At 37.8% G+C, this 22,080-nt stretch overlaps 1 protein-coding gene across 5 annotated transcripts in view; it reads right to left on the reverse strand.

The window, feature by feature from the left end:
* TNNI3K (TNNI3 interacting kinase) overlaps window positions 1-22,080 on the reverse strand; it is a 351,063-nt gene that overhangs the window by 211,270 nt on the left and 117,713 nt on the right. For all 5 annotated transcript variants that reach the window (XM_061411584.1, XM_061411580.1, XM_061411581.1 and 2 more), the window contains 6 exons: window positions 11,874-11,960; window positions 11,243-11,299; window positions 10,206-10,298; window positions 10,062-10,119; window positions 9,747-9,941; window positions 8,916-9,020 (listed from right to left, as the gene is read on the reverse strand). In XM_061411584.1, the coding sequence (XP_061267568.1) occupies window positions 8,916-9,020; window positions 9,747-9,941; window positions 10,062-10,119; window positions 10,206-10,298; window positions 11,243-11,299; window positions 11,874-11,960 (595 nt within the window). The remainder of the gene's footprint in view (window positions 1-8,915; window positions 9,021-9,746; window positions 9,942-10,061; window positions 10,120-10,205; window positions 10,299-11,242; window positions 11,300-11,873; window positions 11,961-22,080) is intronic.

Here is a 22,080-nt window from a genome sequence, read left to right on the forward strand (position 1 = left end):
ATGACAGGGAAGTGCTGGGAAATAATACTTAGGCTCTAAGCTCTGCTGGAAAAGGGCTGTTGGTCTTTCATTCTAAGCCATTCTTCCAGGCATTGCATAGACTCTAGTTCATATCAATCATTCAAAATGGATATTAATTAATTAATTACCTTAATTTTTAAGTCCAAGTAAATGAAAAACTTTTTGACAGAATTAAAAATGCCACTTGTGACTGGTTTTTTACTAGAGATTTACACAAGTAGAATTGTGAAAAATGTCATGAGTTTCAAGGGTTCTCTTTTAAGACTTACTATAAATATTGAAGTGTAATCAACTAATTGGCCTACATTCAAGTATTCAGAATTCTCTGCAAGATGGTACCTGCCAGTGAACACTAAATTCTATTCGTATAACCACTTATTAGAAAAGTCACAAGTGAAAGGACTAGCTAAGAGTGAACTCTATTATTCAGGTTAATCAAGGAATACAATTGTAACTAATAGGTAATTAGAAAAACAATAATTCGTTAATGTGTACTTAATTACTGTTTTTTTTAATGCATGGTTTTTATATTTTGTATTCAACAGAAAGACAAATGCATATGTCAACTTAAAATAATTATTAAAAATTATAGTCAATATTTTCTTAATACTTTCTGAAATCTTCACTAATTTAGTTAAATCCATTTTCAAAATTAAAATTCTTTTACTAGTGCCTGTCATTTGCCATCAGCAAGTTGGCTGTTTTTAAATCATCTCCAATTATTTTTCTTTGTAGTCACTCAAATAAGCTGACACTCAAAAATGTCCTCACATCTAGACCTAGAGCCCCAATTAATTAGTTGTGTTATATAAGAATACATATTCATATAAGTGAGAATACTGAGGAGTGTCTTTCCATCCTCGTAAAGGAAAATGTAAGGGATGAATTGTAGTAACAACTGATGTCTGTATTGTGCTTCACAGTTTACAGAGCTTCCCAGGTAGTGCTAGTGGTAATACAAGAGGCTTTCATTTATATCTCTCTTTGGAGCGTCATGGCCACTCTGTTGGAAATGTCACTATTTTGTTGGTTACAGTGTTGTTATACTATATACAAACTCCGGGAATTGGTGATGCACAGAGAAGCCTGATGTGTCGGACACGACTGAGCAACTAAATTGAACTGATACTATATAATTATATAGGGGAAAGACCATTTATTTGATGTTTGCAGTGATGTTTGGTTTCAACATAACATATTTGGAAAATGTACTTTTCCAAGAAAACATAGCTGCTGGTATAAAGTAAAAACATTAAAATGTGTAGCTGTAAACCATATTTTTCAAGCTCCAATGCCACAAAGTGAATATATAAATTGGACCAGATATAAAATGGTAAGTTGGTAGGTGGTGGGATCCATGATAAATTGAAAAGTACATTCCTGTCTAGAGCTACACATTTAAAAATATTTAAACACTGCAGATGGTGACTGCAGCCATGAAATCAGAAGATGGTTGCTTCTTAGCAGGAAATCTATGACAAACCCAGACAGTGTGTTGAAGAGTAGAGACATCACTCTGCCAACAAATGTCTGAATAGTCAAGGCTATGGTCTTCCCAGTGGTCATGTATGGTTGTGAGAGCTGGACCATAAGGAAGGCAGAACACCAAAGAATTGATGCCTTTGAACTGTGGTGCTGGAGAAGACTTCTGAGAGTCCCTTGGACAGCAAGGAGATCCAGCCAGTCAATCTTAAGAGAAATCAGCCCTGAATGCTCATTGGAAGTGAGAGAGTCATTTCCTAGGCAAGTTTATAAGAAGTCTAGGGGTCCCCAAGGAGAGAGGGGTCTGGAATTCTGAAGGAGGAAGAAAGGACAAACTTTTTTGTCCCTCTACATTCCTTAAGATTATATAACAATAATGTATCCTGCTTGAAGACAGTCTCTGGAAAAAACCTTCTGGCTAATCCTGTTAATGTAAGGTGTAAATTATGGGAGTAGGTCTAGTGAGGTCTTTACAACCTCCAGACATTCTTTTGACTCCCTGTAATAACTAATTAGAGAGTTATGGCTCTCTAATTAGTTATTAACTAATAACTAATTATTTAACTCCATGGCTAACACTAGCAAGGGGGTACTCTTTCTGCCCCCTTCTGATGCCTATGTCAGAAGCTTTCTCTAGCTCCTTCATACTTTAATAAAACTTTATTATACAAAAGCTCTGAGTGATCAAGCCTCGTCTCTGGCCCCGCATTGAATTCTTCTCCTCCGGAGGCCAAGAATCCCGGTATCTTTGTGTGGTGCAGCAACAGCCTTTCAGAAGGACTGAGGCTGAAACTGAAGCTCCAGCATTTTGGCCACCTGATGGGAAGAGCTGACTCACTGGAAAAATCCCTGATGCTTGGAAAGATTGAAGGCAGAAGGAGAAGAGGGTGTCAAAGGATGAGGTGGCTGGATGGCACCACTAATGCAATGGACATGAACTTGGGCAAACTCTGGGAGATGGTGAGAGATAGGGAGGCCTTGGTGTGCTGCAGTCCATGGGGTCACAAAGAGTCAGACACAACTGGGTGACTGAACAACAACAGTGAACACTATGGGACAAAGAAAACATCCGTGTGCCTTGTATGCAACCTCTGCTTCATACTTGCAGAACATGGGGTATAGAAGAAGAAATAAAACAGAAATAAAGAAGCACAAGGAAATGATAGGAGAAGTGATTTGGGTCACAGGAATTTAGCCTACAGGACTGAGGTACAAAGAGCAAGGTTGATAAATATGGCTGATGCTCATCCAATATCACCAGCTTCTTTCTATCTCTCTGTACTGACTTTGGTTTTGTTGTTGTTGTTGGGACAGCACAATATGTCTATAAGGATGTGGCTCTGGGCATAATACCTTTAGTCAATTTTCTTATAGTAAAATGACATAATAATAATTATATTATAGAATTGCTAAGAAATTAAACTATACATGACAAAGGTGTGGCAGAGCTTTTTCACATTGTATATACTAAATAAATTATTATAATCACTGGGAAGAACTACCTCCTTAAGCACTCCTTGAATTTCTAACATATACTGAAAATCGAAAATAACATTCAGATTTATATGGTAAGAAACTTACAAGGGAAAAGGCAAAGTTTTTTCTTTCACTCAAATAAATCAATAACCATGAAACCAAAGATACAAGTTTCCCCTCTGTGTGGGTTGATCTGTAACCAAAAACGTCTTCTTTCCTTTAGAACTATAAAAGGTACTGGGCAAGTTATTCGGACTCTATCTACAAGTAGTTATACTTGTACCAACTAGATCCTGCTTTCTGAAATGATGTTCATAGAAATGCCTCAGGAATTTGGTTCCGTTAAAAATGCATTGACTGAACAGCACTGTGTGAGATGCTATGCTCAGTTTTGTAAATCTGAGATGAAGAGAGCAGGATTGCTGATCCTGAAGCCCTGACCTGCCCAGAATAGAGAAGAGAAACATGGAAGAAGGTTATTTCATACAAATGCAATGCCTGAGTTTTTCACTCTGTTTTATATATTTTTCCTTCCACCTATTTCAGTGGGAGGGGATTTGTAAGCATTGTGCAAATGCAAGGATCAGTATGTTATGAAAAGATTGAGGGAAGACACATGCCTAGCCTTCAAAGTCTAGTTTTAGCTCTATATCCTCCAGGAAATTTTCCATTCTACTGTGATTTTTAATTTACTAAAAATCCTTTGAAAATGGCTGATTAATCATTCCCCATTAAATGGCAATTAATTTGCTTCCTGAGCATATGTTTTATATACCTAACCAGATTGTAGTAAGCCCTCTGAGGAGAGGACTGTTTTGGGCAGTATGCATGCTACATAATCCTGAAAAGCTGAATGTTTTATTGTCACTAGACTAAGAGCTGGACTAGACAGATGGACCTTTGTTGGCATAGCAGAGACATTACTTTGCTGACAAAGGTCCATCTAGTCAAAGCTATGGTTTTTCCAATAGTCATGTATGAATGTGACAGTTGGACTATAAAGAAAGCTGAGCACCGAAGAATGGATGCTTTTGAACTGTGGTGTTGGAGAAGACTCTTGAGAGTCCTTTGGACTGCAAGGAGGTCAAACGAGTTAATCCTAAAGGAAATGATTCCTGAATATTCATTGGAAGGACTGATGCTGAAGTTGAAACTCCAATACTTTGACCACCTGATGCGAAGAACTGACTCACTGGAAAAGACTCTGATGCTGGGAAAGATTGAACGCAGGAGGAGAAGGGGACGACAGAGGATGAGATGTTTGGATGGTATCACTGACTCAATGGACATGAGTTTGAGCAAGTTCCATGAGTTACGATGGACAGGGAAGCCTGACGTGCTGTGGTTCATGGGGTCGCAAAGAGTTGGACATGACTGAGCAACTGAATTGAACTCAGACTAAGGAGCAGTAGAAAAGAATGTCCATAAATAAAAAATATAATAATTTGGTACTCTATTTATATTGAAAGCTCCTATGAGCATTCATAAGACTTTTTGGTACAATTTAAGTATTTAGGTTAGAGACAGAAGAAATGGTAAATATAAACTTCTGTTATATAATAAATGTTCTATTGAAACTTTTAACCAACAACATTTATATTTTTGGTCCTGCTTTATTACCTGGTGGTAACAATTTACACTTACTCTCAGGGCACCAGAACACACATTCAACTGCCCCATAAATGAAGAGTTGCGGCCAGAGAAAACTCAGTGATCTCTCATTTGTTTTAATGACACATGGCAAAGGTGATTGGGATGAACAATAATATGCCTAAAACACAAATCACCAGTTTGAATTTGATAATTTATCAACTAAATCTAAATTTCCTAACTATTGCTACTGAAACCCATAGAAAAAATATGCTTATTAACATAAATATTTTTGAAAGAGACGTAAAGAAAATAATGGGCTTCCCTGGGGCTTCAGATGGTAAAGAATCTGCCTGCATGTGGGAGACTCAGGTTTGATCCTTGGGTTGGGGAGATCCCCTGGAGAAGGAAATGGCAACCCACTTCAGTATTCTTGCCTGGAGAATTCTATGGACAGAGGAACCTTGCAGGCTACAGTCCATAGAGTCACAAAGAGCTGGACACAACTGAGCTACTAACACACAAAGAAAATAATAACAGGAAAGAAATTAATTTTATTTGAAAACTAGTAAGTAATTATAAATAGATTGAGTCCTATATATGTTTACTTCCAATATCTAAGATTCAGCTGCTGCTCATATCTAATTTTATCGCTCCTATATTTCATATCTGTCTCTTCCTTTCATTTCCTCTGCCATTAGTGAAATTCTGCTTTTCATTACTTATCTAGATCACTGCAACAACTGCTTCACCAGTTTCTTGACTTTCTGCTCAAGCTGATCTTTTATAAAGATGCTGAATTAATCTTTCCATAATACAGTCCCAAATTTCTGACTCCTTGCTCAAATATTCTCAGTGCCTCCTTCTTGCTTTTAGAGCAAAGTCTAAACTGCTTTACTCTAGCATTTAATAATTTCTGGCTCTTGTTTCAATTTATTTTTCTCTCCCAACAGTCCTCTTCATACATTACATACACTAAATACATTTATACATTTCATCCACTGAAGTGAAACTATTTAGTACTCCTATAACATGCCTTTAACTTTCTAACATCTATTTTTTTCACATCTTCCTTAAGCTTGGGATGCTCTTCCAAACTCTATCCATCCTTTAGGGTCAAGCTCGAATGTCACCTCTTCCATAAAGTTGTTTCTAAATTCTTCAGAAATAATCTTTATTCTTCTTTCTGAAATATTACAGAAAATACTTCACTATATCCTTAAAATAACTTATTGGTTTATACCTAAGTATACTGAGTAATGGAGTCTATGGCAGTTTTACCTGGCTCTGTTGTGCCAAGTATAAAGGCTTCGAACATGGTAGATACCTAAGTAGATCTTGAACAAATGACTGGCATAATTAATGAATATTTAGTAGTTTCAGAACTGTGGACTTTGTATAAAGTGTCATCAGTTCAGTTCAGTTCAGTCGCTCAGTCGTGTCCAACTCTGTGACCCCATGAATCGCAGCATGCCAGGCCTCCCTGTCCATCACCAACTCCCGGAGTTGACTCAGACTCACGTCCACTGAGTCAGTGATGCCATCCAGCCGTCTGATCCTCTGTCGTCCCCTTCTCCTCCTGCCACCAATCTCTCCCAGCATCATAGTCTTTTCCAATGAGTCAACTCTTTGCATGAGGTAGCCAAACTACTGGAGTTTCAGCTTTAGCATCATTCCTTCCAAAGAAATCCCAGGGCTGATCTCCTTCAGAATGGACTAGTTGGATCTCCTTGCAGTCCAAGGGACTCTCAAGAGTCTTCTCCAATAGCACAGTTCAAAAGCATCAATTCTTCAGGGCTCAGCCTTCTTCACAGTCCAACTCTCACATCCATATGTGACCACAGGAAAAACCATAGCCTTGACTAGATGGACCTTTGTTGGCAAAGTAATGTCTCTGCTTTTTAATATGCTATCTAGGTTGGGCATAACTCTCCTTCCAAGGAGTAAGCATCTTTTAATTTCATGGCTGCAATCACCGTCTGCAATGATTTTGGAGCCCACAAAAACAAAGTCTGACACTGTTTCCACTGTTTTCCCATCTATTTCCCGTGAAGTGATGGGACTGGATGCCATGATCTTCGTTTTCTGACTGTTGAGCTTTAAGCCAACTTTTTCACTCTCCTCTTTTACTCTCATCAAGAGGCTTTTTAGTTCCTCTTCACTTTCTGCCATAAGGATGGTGTCATCTGCATATCTGAGGTGAGTGATATTTCTCCTGGCAATCTTGATTCCAGCTTGTGTTTCTTCCAGTCCAGCGTTTCTCATGATGTACTCTGCATATAAGTTAAATAAACAGGGTGATAATATATAGCCTTGACATACTCCTTTTCCTATTTGGAACCAATCTGTTGTTTCCTGTCCAGTTCTAACTGTTGCTTCCTGACCTGCATATAGGTTTCTTAAGAGGCAGGTCAGGTGGTCTGGTATTCCCTTCTCTTTCAGAATTTGCCACAGTTTATTGTGATCCACACAGTCAAAGGCTTTGGCATAGTCAATAAAGCAGAAATAGATGTTTTTCTGGAACTCTCTTGCTTTTTCCATGATCCAGCAGATGTTGGCAATTTGATCTCTGGTTCCTCTGCCTTTTCTAAATCCAGCTTGAACATCTGGAAGTTCACGGTTCACGTATTGCTGAAGCCTGGCTTGGAGAATTTTGAGCATTACTTTACTAGCATGTGAGATGAGTGCAATTGTGTGGTAGTTTGAGCATTCTTTGGCATTGCCTTTCTTTGGGATTGGAATGAAAACTGACCTTTTCCAGTCCCATGGCCACTGCTGAGTTTTCCAAATTTGTTGGCATATTGAGTGTAGCACTTTCACATCATCATCTTTCAGGATTTGAAATAGCTCAACTGGAATTCTATCACCTCCACTAGCTTTTTTCATAGTGCTGCTTCCTAAGGCCCACTTGACTTTACATTCCAGGATGTCTCGCTCCAGATTAGTGATCACACCATCGTGATTATCTGGGTCATGAAGATCTTTTTTGTACAGTTCTTCTGTGCATTCTTGCCACCTCTTCTTAATATCTTCTGCTTCTGTTAGGTCCATACCATTTCTGTCCTTTATTGAGCCCATCTTTGCATGAAATGTTCCTTTGGTATCTCTGATTTTCTTGAAGAGATCTCTAGTCTTTCCCATTCTGTTGTTTTCCTCTATTTCTTTGCATTGATCGCTGAGGAAGGCTTTCTTATCTCTTCTTGCTATTCTTTGGAACTCTGCATTCAGATGCTTATATCTTTCCTTTTCTCCTTTGCTTTTTGCTTCTCTTCTTTTCACAGCTATTTGTAAGGCCTCCCCAGACAGCCATTTTGCTTTTTTGCATTTCTTTCCCATGGGGATGGTCTTGTTCCCTGTCTCCTGTACAATGTCATGAACCTCATTCCAGAGTTCATCAGGCACTCTATCAGATCTAGGCCCTTAAATCTATTTCTCACTTCCACTGTATAATCATAAGGGATTTGATTTAGGTCATACCTGAATGGTCTAGTGGTTTGGGACCTATTTGAACCTTATTGACAACCATAAAATAAACATATTGATTTTGAATAATTTGACTTCTTTCATAAACTAGTGATTTATCAGATTTTTCCACCTTTTCTCCTTAGCATCTCTGGAATTACAGAGAGATGGCCCAAGGAGCTCCCTCTTTGGCAGTGAGAAATGAACAGTAGAGAAATTAATTCTCTACTGTATACTCGGCCTCCGACTAAAGCTGTTCCATTTTGTGTATCAGCTTCCCTGTAAGACTTTGCTTAGAGAAATCATTCACTAAAATAGACAAACAAACAAACACAAAACCTTGGGATTCCACCACTGAGACACAATAATTCTCTATTTGTTTGAAGTCTCCATTCCATATGAAAACATCTTCATGTGATAGTGAGGGAAATGAGCTGCTGTGTTTTGGCTGAGTTTTTTCTTATAAGAAATATATCAAAATGTTAGCACAATAGTAGTATTTCAGACAATTTTATATCAGGTCCTCCTACAATACCTAACTTTGAATGAGACATGACATTCTATAATGATCATTGATCTCAATCCTTGATCTGACTCTAGTGGCCTGAGAACTAGTTAGCTATTGAATTTTACAGATGTTATCATCTTTCTGGATATTTTTCATAGATTTGAAATACCCCTGAGAAGCAGTTATACAGCTTTATATTTCTGTAAAAGACAATGGTGCAACATTCTATTGCCTAGGCTGATGTTAGCCCATCCCCTCACCCACAGAGTAGAAAATTGTATTCTACAATAAATATAAAGTGTATCTTCACTGAAATCTATCTTAGACTCCTGGTAAGTTACAGAATTTCAGATTCATTATTTAGGGGGAAAAATACCTGTTTAAGTCACGGTGAATAATTGGCTGTGTCAAGTTGTGAAGGTACTCCATACCTTTGGCAACATCTACTGCAATGATTAATTTTGACTGCAAATCAAGTATCCTAGAATTTAAAAATAAATTTAATGAGGATGAAATGGTCAAATCCAATACTACATCTTTTACAAGAAATCCATAGTGTGTGTAATTTGTTATTCTGTACAATTTCAGCCTTTTTTCTTGATTGAAGGTTAAGCTAAAAACTCAACAAATGCAGAAAAATAGCCTTTTCTACACCTGATAATACTTAACTATAGATCAATTCAGATACCAACCCCTCTTATTTAAACATTCAACTTGATTTTATAACATTTGTAATATTACACTTAATTTCTTTATAATAACATAAAAAGGAAATCTAATTACTAAGTAAAAACCACATTCTAATTATCATATGCATAGATCTAGGAAGTTAATTCAAATTAGACTTGTACAAGATTATTTTTTCTTAAAACTTTTAAAAATAAATACTGCAACCCCTAGTAATTATTTTATTCTGAGCTTACACATATCTGCTTTCCTGGTACATCAAATTTAGCCTAATTATTCAGTTACTAATTTAAATTCCTTGAATTTGTTATCTTAAATTGGATTCTTGTTAAGAGAACATAGAAGTCTTTCTATTCATTAAAAAATAATTATTGGGCATAAATTATTAGCCATCTTTAGAATGTCCCATTTCCTAGAACTCAGAGATTTCAGAAAGCAGAGGCTCATCTAAGCAGAAAGCATATGAGGTGTTGTAACTGTAATTCCAATGACATACAAAATGATGAATCAGTGATCATACCTCTTCTGTTCATGAAGGAGGGAGAATAGGGAACCCCCTGATATGTACTGAGTGACGATGGCAAACTGGCTGGGATCATTCAAGCAAGCACCCACAAACTGAATGATACATGGATGATTAAGCCGGCAGAGAATGGACACCTCTCGGCAAAACATATCCACATCTGACTTGGAGCAGTAGGTGTTGGCTCGGTAACTGAAAAACGCAGCAACAGGAGTCTTCAGTCACCAGATGAATCAAAACAAGGGGCTCACCATGCATATACTTCTCAACGTTTACTACTCAGATGCTAACATTTCTCATTTGCTTGCTTACCGTTTTATAGCCACTATTTTATTTCTGCATCGTCCTTTATACACTTTCCCAAAAGAACCTAAAATTGTGTAAGACAAACAAGTAAACACATGTTAACATATGGAGCTCATTAAACTGAAACAGACTAGTATTTTCTTTAGTTACCTGAGCCGATGATCTCATGGAACTCAATTTCTGAGAGCTGAAGATGGAAATGTGAAGGCAAGCCAGCCCTTAAGAGGAGAACATCTGCCTTCTCTGCAAACAGGAATTGTTATTTTATATTTTTTAAAAAATAAACAGCAAACATGTGGATATTTAAACACACATGCACATATATGCTTAACCAAAAATATCTTTCCCTAGTACCATTTAATTTTCTAACTGTAACTGACTATTTGGACATACAAAACCTTATCATAAATGATCCCTATCCCCGTGCATTAAAAACATGTTAGCTCTCTGCCTTTGCTACCTGACCTTTGTTATCAGGGCTGAGAGTTTATACCTGATTTGGTCAACCACTACTTGTCTGTATGATGTGGCAACTCTAGAATACAGTTCATATCACATCATGATAAAGAGCCTTATCTGGTCAATCCCTTCAACCTGTCACAAAAAGCTTAGTCAAATAGCCATAAATTCAACCTTAAAGAGATGCCAATTAGGAAATAAGCATGTGAATCATTCAGAAGACACATTCAAAGCCAGAAATAATTTTTTAAAATTTCAAACTCTAAATAGTTCAATATAAATTTACAGTTGTATATGTTTTACTTCCCTGATTCAGTGGTATTAATTTCTGTGTGTAGTATACATTCAAAAAGTTCCCAAAGTATTACTTACTTGGGATCTCTTGAAATATAATTTATTTTTTTTCAGTTTTTTCCCTATGACAAACCTATTATCAATTCTTATGAAAGATATTAATAGTTACAACTTAACTTTCATTAAAAATACAGAAGTCTATGAGAATTTGATCTTCTTTTAATATTCATTTGGAATTTTCACTTCATGAACTAAGAGGACATATGCAAAATAACAGCAGATGAGGTTAATCGTGGAAAGAATGATCTGCTAATAATATTACTTATGCCTGCAAAATAGTCATTTGTAATATGTAAGACAAAATAGGAAGTTATCATATTTGAGGCAGTAATTACTCAGTAATAAAATATAACAATTGTCCCATAGTAAAATACCTTTTGTCATACTTTTAATCTTCCCCAAAGGAGATGGAACAGACACATAGGAGCCATCTGAAATCAAATTATATTACAGAGTTAAAAGTAGCAAATGATTTTTCCTACATAAAAGTTAAACATTATACAAAGAAGCACATAACAAAAGAAAACTTGCTAATAACACCCAGTGAGAGTGTAACTTAAGCCCAGGTCTTTCTCTGGACACTGAAACTGTATAGCAAGTATTTATTTAGAGTGTACATAAAATGATTAAAAATAAAAGTCCAAGGTCTAGCAGACTCCAGCAAATTTAATTTGTGTCTGCATATGCGTATTCTTTGTCCTATCTTAATAGATTGCTGAAAGGGAAAATGACTGCTCAGCTTACTAGGCCTTCCCAGGCATCTACCAGCCTCAAAAACATCCAGTCCAGGGGATGTAAAACTTGGAGGAACTGCAGATGGGTGAGTTAGAAAGTAGCCTAAGTGGGGGCTTCTTTATTTTCAGCCTTACTCAGACATAAATTTTATTAAAATAAAGCTAATCTGATAAGCCTTCCTCTTAGACCCTAAAATGTTTCTAACAGAAACACAGGCTTACCTTTAGCCACAATATCACCACAATGAAAATTTAAAAAGAAAGAGGGTACCTCCTCCAGGCTGAGAATATTCATTACAGGGCAATTCATCCTGAGGTCTCTTATAATGTTTCAGAAGTGTGACAATTGCATCATGTCCTTTATGAAAAGACAAAGAAGGGCAAAGGGTCTTAATTCTTATTTGATCTATTCAGCTCACCATCTAATTGCAAAATAACCAGAGGTAGCTTGAAACAGGATGAATCTTAAGAAGCAATACACTGCAATAGGAATTGAGAATTTTCATTCATGCATTCATTCAAAATAATTCATTTAGACTCCACCATTGTTTTGTAACATATAAAAACATCAAATCACAAAGTCATATACCTGAAACTAATATAATATTGTAAGTCAAGTACACTTCAATTAAAAAAAAAGACGGCTATATGTGAGGCACTATTTCAAGCACTATGTTGGGTATGGGGGATGCAATGAACAAGGCAACTGTGGTCCTACTTTCAGGAAGTTTAGTGTAATTGAACAAACAATAAGAATTGTAGAATTTCTAAATGAGTAAACATCAAGTGCAATGGGAGTATATAAAAGGATCATGATTAGAAGAGTGAAAAGTACATTTGGTAACCAGGAAGGAGAGATTTATTTGCTGTGACTGAGCATTACATTTGACTGGCAAGTGCAGTATAACAAGGCATTAAGATAATTTCCATAGATTCCTGTGGCAGAAGACAGCTGGCTGCCTACCAATATTTGTACTTCCCATTCAGAGTGAATCTGTCAGAGAGAAAGGCTACCCATCCAGGGACAAAAACTCTGTATTCCCATTGCATCTAACTGTGGCTTTGTGACAGATACCCATCAAGTAAATATGAGCAAAAGTGATGTCATTTCCAGGTCTGGACTTTGAGAAATAAGTGAGTCTTCTCTCCTCTCCCTATTTGCTAGCTGGATGTGGAGAGCTCTGAGACCATATGGGAGGGGAAAAAGCAATCCACTGACCAGAAATGCCTACCCTGAACTGTAACATGACTGAGAAATAAATTTCTATTACATAATACCACCAAAATTCGGGAACTTGTTAATTGCACTATGAACTTAAAATTACAAAGAATAAAATGTCAAGTGCTCCTTGAGTAGACAGACAATTTTCAATAGAACTAAACTTTGATACTATTTTATGCTTTAACTGTGAAAATAATCTACTGTAGCTAATTTATACAAGAAGAAAACAAAGTCAGCCTTAAAGACCCTGCCAAGAGACTTGTGAATTGCAACAGAACTCACTGTATAAAGGGCAAAATTTAGAAATTGAAAAAGTATAAATGCTTATCTATCATGAAGGGTTCATAGTTAACATGGCTTCAGATACATTTAGCTAGAATATAGAGAATATGCTGTGAATTGTACCTGCTTATTAAATCCTCCCTTCAAAAAAGAATTAAAATTAATAGAGCATGAAGGATCATGAAATGAAATGATTAAGATATTTATCAGCACTAAAAGCTTTTTAAAATGCAACATTTCAGATCCAGATTCCTCAAGTTAAAAAAAACAAAAACAAAAACAATTGTAACTATGATTGTTTAAACTTGTAGAAAAACATATCTACAGTTAACAACTAGTGCCCATTATCTTATCATCTGTAGCAGATCAATGGTTTTCTCAAATCATCGACACAGGTAAGGAGGGCATGGCAAACCACTTCAGTGTTCTTGCCTGGGGAATGCCATGGACAGAGGAGCCTGGTGGGCTACGGTCCATGGGGTTGCAAAAGAGTCAGACACAACTGAAACGATGTAGCATGCACACATGGGTGATGAAATAATGGGAAACTAGTACCGTCAATACTCTTTTACTGGACTCTCATGTGCTCACCATCAGGGAAACCGCAAAACATGAAAGGCATAAGCCAACAGGTAAATTTCTAAAGAAAGAGTCTACTAATCAGAAAGAAGAGATAAGGTAAAGAGCCCCAAATGGGAGAAAGCATGACATGTTCAGAAAATGAAAGATGGCCAGTTTGGCCGGAGCGTCACAAACAAGGATGACTGGCCCGGATTTAGCTGGAGAAGTAGATGAATGCACATCATGTGGAGGACTTTTCAGACTTAATTGTGTGTACAAGAATCCCCTGGAGGACATGTTAAACCACAGATTCCTGAGCCTACCTTCAGAGACTCTGATTGAAAAGGTCTCTAGCGGGATCTGAGAGTTGCTTTTCTAACAAAGTCCCAGGTGAGGCTGATCAGTAATCCACACTTTAATACTACTGATGAGGAGCTTTACAGCTTATAGGTGAGGATAAGGAGTCTGGATACTAACGCAGAGAAGATGGGAGACTGCTGGAAGATTTTGATTAATTGAAGGGCATGATTTGTTTTTACTTTTCAAAAATATCCTTGTTTACAGATTAGAGGTGATGAGACTTATTCATAAGGCTGTCGTAAAGATTAAGAGAGGCAATAGATATAATATGCCTAACAGTTCTAACACATAAATATGCCTTTTGGATTTTTTCACTGCTTTCTTGCCTTACTATTTTGCTTCAAGAATTGTAAATGAACTTGGAAACTCTATTTTTGGAACTTCAGATAAATTTTCTAAATCAGTCAGTTCAGTTCAGTCGCTCAGTCGTATCTGATAATTTGCGACCCCATGGACTGCAGCACACCAGGCCTCCCTGTCCATTGCCAACTCCTGGAGTTTACTCAAACTCATGTCCATTGAGTCGGTGATACCATCCAACCATCTCATCCTCTGTCGTCCCCTTCTCCTTTTGCCTTCAGTTTTTCCCAGCATCAGGGGTTTTTCAAATGAGTCAGTTCTTTGCATCAGGTGGCCAAAGTATTGGAGTTTTAGCTTCAGCATCAGTCCTTCCAATGAATATTCAATACCAGTATAAATACCAGTATATTCATTTTCTTTGCTATTGTTAATTACCACAGATATAGTGGTTTAATTCAACTCTACCATGTTGTAGGTCTGGAGGTCAGAGTCCAACATGATTCTCACTGGCCTAAAATCAAGCTGTTGGCAGGCCTGCATTCCTCCTAGAGGTCCTAGGGAATATCAGTTTCCTTTTCTTTCCTATTCCAGTTTCTGAAAGTGAAGTAGCTCAGTTGTGTCTGACTCTTTGCAACCCCGTGGACTGTAGCCTACCAGGGTCCTCCCTCCATGGGATTCCCCAGGCAAGAATACTGGAGTGGGTTGCCATTTCCTTCTCCAGGGGATCTTCCTGACCCAGGAATCAAACCCGGTCTCCTGCATCGCAGGCAGACGCTTTAACCTCTAGAGGCCACCAAAATTCCTTGCCTTGTGGCCCCCTTTCTATATCTTCAAAACCATCACCAGCTGGCTGAGTCCTTCTTACATCCTATCACTCTGGCTTCTGCTTACATTTTAGGAGCCTGATATTACATTAGGCCCATCTGGAAGATCCAGGTTTCTTTTCTCTCTTTCAAAGTCAGTTAGTCAGCAGCTAGTCTGCAACTTTAATTCCCCTTAGCCACTTGCTATGTAAGGCAGCATACTCTCAGGTTCCAGGGAACAGGACTTCAGCATCTTTGGGGGCCATTGCTCTGCCTACCAAATCAAATCTCAGTGTACTTATGTTTGCATGTTGGTACTGCTTTTCTTTCTTCTCCACCGCTAATGACCATTTGAGCCTCAGGCAAATTAGCACCACCACCAAGTATTTCCCACAGAATTAAAACACCCCTTCATCTGTCCCACTGCTAGATTCTTAGGCTCTAAGGTTTTATCTGCTCCTATCCACACTATCTGATCCTACTTAAATAAGACCTGTGATACTTTTGAAATTGTTATTTTACTTAATTTGATTTTTAAGTGTTTGGGACCAGGAAGAACAGAACAAATCTTTTTTCTTATTTCTGTTTTTCCTAAGAGAGGCTCCTGCGGGGAAAGAAAAGAACCCAAACCACAAGCACTTACCCAAGCACAACAAAGCTTATATCACAGAGCCCACCTCCTCACCAGTCTCAGCCCCTCTGTTGGACTGACAGTGGCTGACAGCTGAGAGGGCCTCCTGCTTTCCCTAGTGAAGCAGAAAGCCACATCTTGAATCTTGAATGCCTGTGTGAGTCCGTGATCACACCCTTGATGTTACCTTTCATCTCAACAGCTCTCTTGGCTCCACTTGCTCTGAGCAGTTTTAATTTCCTGCCAGCACAGTGGCACAATTTGCTGGCATTTTCCTTAGGATGCTTTTCATCAAGAGCCTAATGAGTGCCTGGGTTCTGGCGGATGATAAGCACGAGGCTGCCAGGGAAATGCCAAGAGGCCCCCTTGGCTCTGGAAGGCATCTCTGCCTGATTTCCCACCTCCTGCTACATGTACGGGCAATTCTCCTCTACTAGCATTGCTCTGACAAACTACCAGTGTATGCAAAGAAACCTGAAAACCACTAGAGCCCAGTACCCTGATACTTGGCTGTGAGGGGTTAAGCAGAAAAAGGCCTTGATGGAACTCACTAAATGGACTTGTGAGCCAAACTCCTGATAATGGATATACCCAGATAACCAAGGTATACTAATGGAACACATCCAGAGATAATCGAAGTTCCACTAATTAAATAAAATGTTTTCCCATATCTAAGAATTTGCTATCTACATCCAAGTGTTTTACCCAAATAGGAGGTTGCTATGTTATTAGCCTAATGCAGTTATAATAATGATTTGCACTTTCAGACTATTACTCATGGGTGCCCTTGAGGGTTTTGGCATATGGGACTCTTCCCTGCTGGCTTGCAGTCACTTTCATTTCCAGCTCCCTGCTCTTCCAGTCCTGTCTTTATTCCCCAAGCACCATTCCCCTTTAATGTCTTCTTCTTGTGTAATCCTTACATTAGGAGTGATTTCCCCCACAACCCCCCTCTCCACACACACACCCTCACAACTTTCTGAATAGCTCCTTATTTTAAAACCTAAGTTGTCCTTTAAGGCTACAAGTCCATTCAAAGGGCTGGAACACCGACAATTTAGTATCTATATTGTGGCCACATACACAAAAGAGGATTCACAATTATTTGAGAAAGGAAAGTACAAATTTTATTATTTCCCTATAAGGTTGTCTGCCAGTCCCTACCATTTTGTCCTAGAAACAATGAATGTTGTTCACTGCTATGAGAAATTATTTTAAGAACACAGAAGAAAGCTTGCCATGAAAATCATTTTAAAAACTAGATCTAAAGATTAATGGTGAATGACACCAGTATTAAGACCTTCTCTCTGACTTTCCAACTGTGAGGCCCTGTGGGTCTGAGATTAAGTAGAAAACATGGAGATTTGATCTTGATAAAGAAGCCAAGAAATTCTTATTGATCTCATATGTACCACATGTCCAGGCCATCAAAAAACAGCTTGGACCTTCTTTATACCTGCGTCAAAAAATACAACTCTCACAGCAATGATATAGATGGGGCTTTGCTCAATATTTTGCTATTCCCCCTTACATTCAGGTTAAAAACCCATTTTCCAGAAACACTGAAAAGTGAGATCAGAGGATGGCTCCTGATGTCTGTTTGCCCTTCAATGGCTCATTTTCCTCCTGACAGTCCTGGTCCCTCACACTGTCAATAAAATCAGAGGGAACAAAAATTTCAGACTTGTGACATGTTCTTCTGACATAAATCTGAAAACTGATTTAATTTGATATCGTGAGAAAGAGAACACACTCCTTGCTTCCCCCATGATTCTTGTTCCTTATTAAGAATTCTTGTTCCTTGTTCACCAGGACCAGATAGAATGTCGCGAGTCTTCCTTCATCTTGAGATAAGACTCCACAAGGATGAAAACTTTTGGCAAAAGAACGTTTATACAAACCATTTAACATTCCTCTTTCCTCTTTTTCCTCCCTTTGCACTTTGACTTTATTTCTCCTTCTTTTCTCTTCCACACATATTTATTGAGTGCCCATTAGAGACTAGCTCAAACAATATCTTTCCAGGGAAGCCCTCTGTGACTTTTTCATTTGAAATAGTGTCCTTGAACTTTTTACTTGCTATCATGTTTCCTTTTTATTTTATTCTTAGCACTTATTATTATCTGATAGTTTCTATTTGTTATCCTTCTTATGACGTGTCTCTTCTACTAGAAATGCAAACTTCTAAAGTGCAGGGAGATATTATCTCTTTTGCTCACTATTTTACCTCAATTCTGAGTATACTGTCTATCACATATTAGTTTTGTGACACAGATTTTTGAATGAATGAATGAATGGCACAAAGTATAAGAGTATAATGTTGAATCAGAAATGCCCTTTAGTCTTGTGATGTTGTGTAGTAGAAAAACATATATGTATATATATATTCACTGTAAATTTTGTGTATGTTGTATAGTATATATATATATATATATATCTTTTATATGTTTTGTTTAGAATACAAATATTTTGGTTTAGTCACTAAGTCGTGTCCAACTCTTGCAATCCCATGGACCGTAGCCTGCCAGGCTCCTCTGTCCATGGGATTTCCCCAGGCAAAAAGACTGGAGTGGGTTGTCATTTCCTTCTCCAGGGGTCTTTCTGACCCAGGGATCAAATCCTGCATTGGCAGGCGGATTCTTTAGGAAGGAAAGGTAGAAGATGCTGTGAGTGTGCATAACGATGTTATTTTACAATAGGCTGGAGGGGTCAGGGAAGTGTTCCTTGAGGAATTGTCTTTTAAGCTGAACTTGAAAGATAAGCATGAGTTATTAAGCAAAAAGGGAGAATAAGAGCATTCTAGCCAGATTAAAAAATTTTGCAGTTCCAATGAGTGGAAAGAGGAAGTTTATTTAGAATATTCTTTAAAATCTTTTACCTATTACTTTGAGTATTAGAATTGTGCAGTTAACACAAAAACCTACAATATTAAAAAAAAATCCCCACAGAGAAAACAGATATCAGTAATTAGCGTTGTTGAAAAGATCAACTATATTATGACTGATTGTATGCCATGCAGTGAGAATCCTGATAGAATGTTATGACTGAAATACCTCCTCATTCCCTATTTCACTTCAGCAAATGTGTATTGAGCAGCTATTAGGAATCAGCCATTGAATTAAGGTTTTGGAAGACAGAGATTAATAGCCCAAATGTTTGTCCTCAAAAAGTTATGGGGAATAATGTTTCAACCAGAGACAGAAGTATGAGTATGGCACAGTAAAACAAATGGACATGTGTACTAGGCTGGAACGTCAGGGGAGACTTTCTAGAAGATAGGATCCATAAACTGAATCTTGAAGGCTAAGTAGAAATCAGAAATTTAAAGTGAAGTGGAGTAGGCAATGTGGAAGGGTATAGCAAAAGAGAGAATGGCATGAGAAAAGATTTAGAAAACTGGAAAAACAGGACATGTGTAGGGAGGAGCAAGTAATTTTGCATAGCTATAGTGTGAATGGGTTTCCCTGGTGGCTCAGCAGTAAAGCATCCTCCTCACAAAACAGGACATGCAGATTCAGTCCCTGGGTTGGGAAGATCCCTTGGAGAAGGAAATGGCAACCCATTCCAGTATTCTTGCCTGGTGAATCCCATGGACGGAGGAGCCTGCGGACTACAGTACATGGGGTTGCAAAGAGTTGGATACAGCTGAGCAACTGAGCATGCACGCATGTACATATGCATACGTAATAAGGTATTAACGAGTGTAAAGTTCTCTTCTACTAGTTGTATTAACGTATACAGTTTCACATATAGTTATTATGTTTCAAAATTTTTTGTATTATTCCCCTACTACAATAAAGGTTCTTCCTATTTTAATGAGAGCTGCTGCTGCTGCTAAGTCGCTTCAGTCGTGTCCGACTCTGTTCAACCCCATAGACAGCAGCCACCAGGCTTCCCCATCCCTGGGATTCTCCAGACAAGAACACTGGAGTGGGTTGCCATTTCCTTCTCCAATGCATGAAAGTGAAAAGTGAAAGCTGGTATTATTTTATTTATTTTTTAAAGAGAGCTAACTAAACATGTAGAGAGATAACCAGAAGACAGAAAATTACACATAGAATTTTAAACACCACCTAAACGTTTTGTTTATTCCTTCCTTTACCTCATCCCAATCCACCCTGGCATAATAAACTATGTTTATTAAACTAAGTAACTAAACTCCAAGTAGGTAAGAATTCAATACAGAAAAAGACTGGGAGTTTATAAACCAAGGATGAAGATTTATCAAAAAATTTAATGAAGTCACTTCTCCTTCCTTCTACTCCTCCCTCAGCCTTATCTCTTAGTTATTTTTTACTGGCTGAAAACTGTAGAAACTCACAACTATAAGACTTCATTACTTTTAGAGAATACACTATGGTACGTTTACTATAAATAATTCACACCATACTACACTTGTCAAAAAGAATGAACAAAGTATATATCATGGTACAGGAGCCTTGATTTTTATTGTTTTTGCTCACTTACTCACTAATTTTCCAACTGCAGCTCCCTGTCACTGTGAATTAGAGTAGTTCTGCTGTATACAAATATTGTATTCTGGGTAATTAGATATTGGAATAGGAGCCTCTGTAAATTACTTTAACTGGTGTCAGTACTGAAGCAAATAAGAAGTTTTTAGTTCTGTTTCTGGTTTGGGTTATTTTCTGACCCTAAACAGCCTGACATAAAGAAGTGCTTTTCTTTATCAAAGGCAGCCTTTTCAAATCTAACTGCCAGACACACTATTGAGCTATGTGTTCAATTCTAATTGGCTGAGATCTTTTCAATTCAGCAGTTTCATCTTTAATGCAATGGATGTAAGATTATGTGTGGCTCTTTTCAATGAGTTTTCCATACTGGTGATTAGGGCAGAGGATTTGGACATAAGCAGGCTGCTGGCTATTTCTTCTGGCCAATTTAAATTGATTCATACAAGTCCTTTGTACCCCAGAGGAAGGGCAGAACAAATCCCAGTGAGTAAGCCAGATATGGCTACTCTCAGAAGAGTGAAAAAGAAGAGGGAGGACAGACTGGGGAGAGGAAGCACTAACTATTGTAAAATTGGAGGTCTGAGCAGTCTGGCAGAGAAATATTGAAACTTAACCAGTAGGCTTCTGTATAGAACCAAGGTCACTGGGAAAATTATTTCCAAAATTGATTTTGATATATTTAGGTTAAAAGGACTATGTAAATAGAAAATATTCTTCATACTTGATCCCACAGGGAGCCATAGTGAGCAAACTCTTTTCTAAAAGTATTCTAAAAGACAGTAGATAATTATTTCAGAACTCCAAAGCAGCTGTAAATATGTGATAACAGAATAGTAGAGCGGGTCAGCTAACAATTTTGTTTGGGACAGATGCAAAATTGGCCTTAGAATCACTCAGAGATGAGTGCCTTTCAGAAAGTCTCCTGGTTTTCTGTTTCGAAGCTACACTAGGAGGAGCTATTCAAACAGGGCACATCCAAAAGTAATCCTTTTCAAACAGATAGACTCTGGTTATAAAGCTCTTTTCTGGGTTTTCTCTTTTAAGGACTGGATAGGGTACAGGCAAACCATGGTGGGGTCACCTCTATTATACATCATCTCTATTTCATGAAGAAAGAACTCCAAGTTAAGTTTTAGTGCTTTTTCAACTCCATTTCCAAGCAGCTCAGAAAATCCTTGGTAAGCCAGATCAATTAATTTGGTGACTCCCTCTCTGAAGGAGAATGTAAACTATTTATCCAAAGAAAACAGGGACAGTGCACTGCTGACAATATTTTAACAAGGACATTTCAATCCTCCCTGAACACATGAAAACAAAGAAACGTTTCTCTAGCAAGAGAAAATAGCAATAGTTTTATTTTGTTGCTTTGACTTGCTTTGCCCTAGAACATATGCAAAACATCCATCTGTCTCCTGAGTGGTAACATTCAATTTGTTAAAATTCATAGTAATAATGAAATGCAACACTGATGCCTGCCACATTAGTTGAACAAATCAGGGTGACAAAGTATGGCATATGTTGCAGAGACCAGTGGGTAAGTCCTCTAAGCTAAAGGATTTTTGTTGTTGTCTTTTGGTAGGAAATCTTAGGAGCTTGCACAATGATTCAAGGTTTTATAAAGTGTAGAACTCCACAGAAAATAAAAGTAAAGCCAGTTTTCAACCATCATTCTCAATCAACTAAAAACAAACAAAGCCAAACCCTGTGAAGAGCTGGCTGCAGCAGCTATTTTTGAGCTGTCTGCCGAAAGACTAATGCTTTGTAAAGTCTTCCTCTGAAACTCAGATTTCTTGAGAGGTGTTATCAGAGAATCACTGGAATTATTGCAACATAACTAGAACTTAGTA

The sequence above is a fragment of the Bos javanicus genome, chromosome 3 (assembly GCF_032452875.1).
Source record: "Bos javanicus breed banteng chromosome 3, ARS-OSU_banteng_1.0, whole genome shotgun sequence".
Lineage (NCBI taxonomy): Eukaryota > Metazoa > Chordata > Mammalia > Artiodactyla > Bovidae > Bos > Bos javanicus.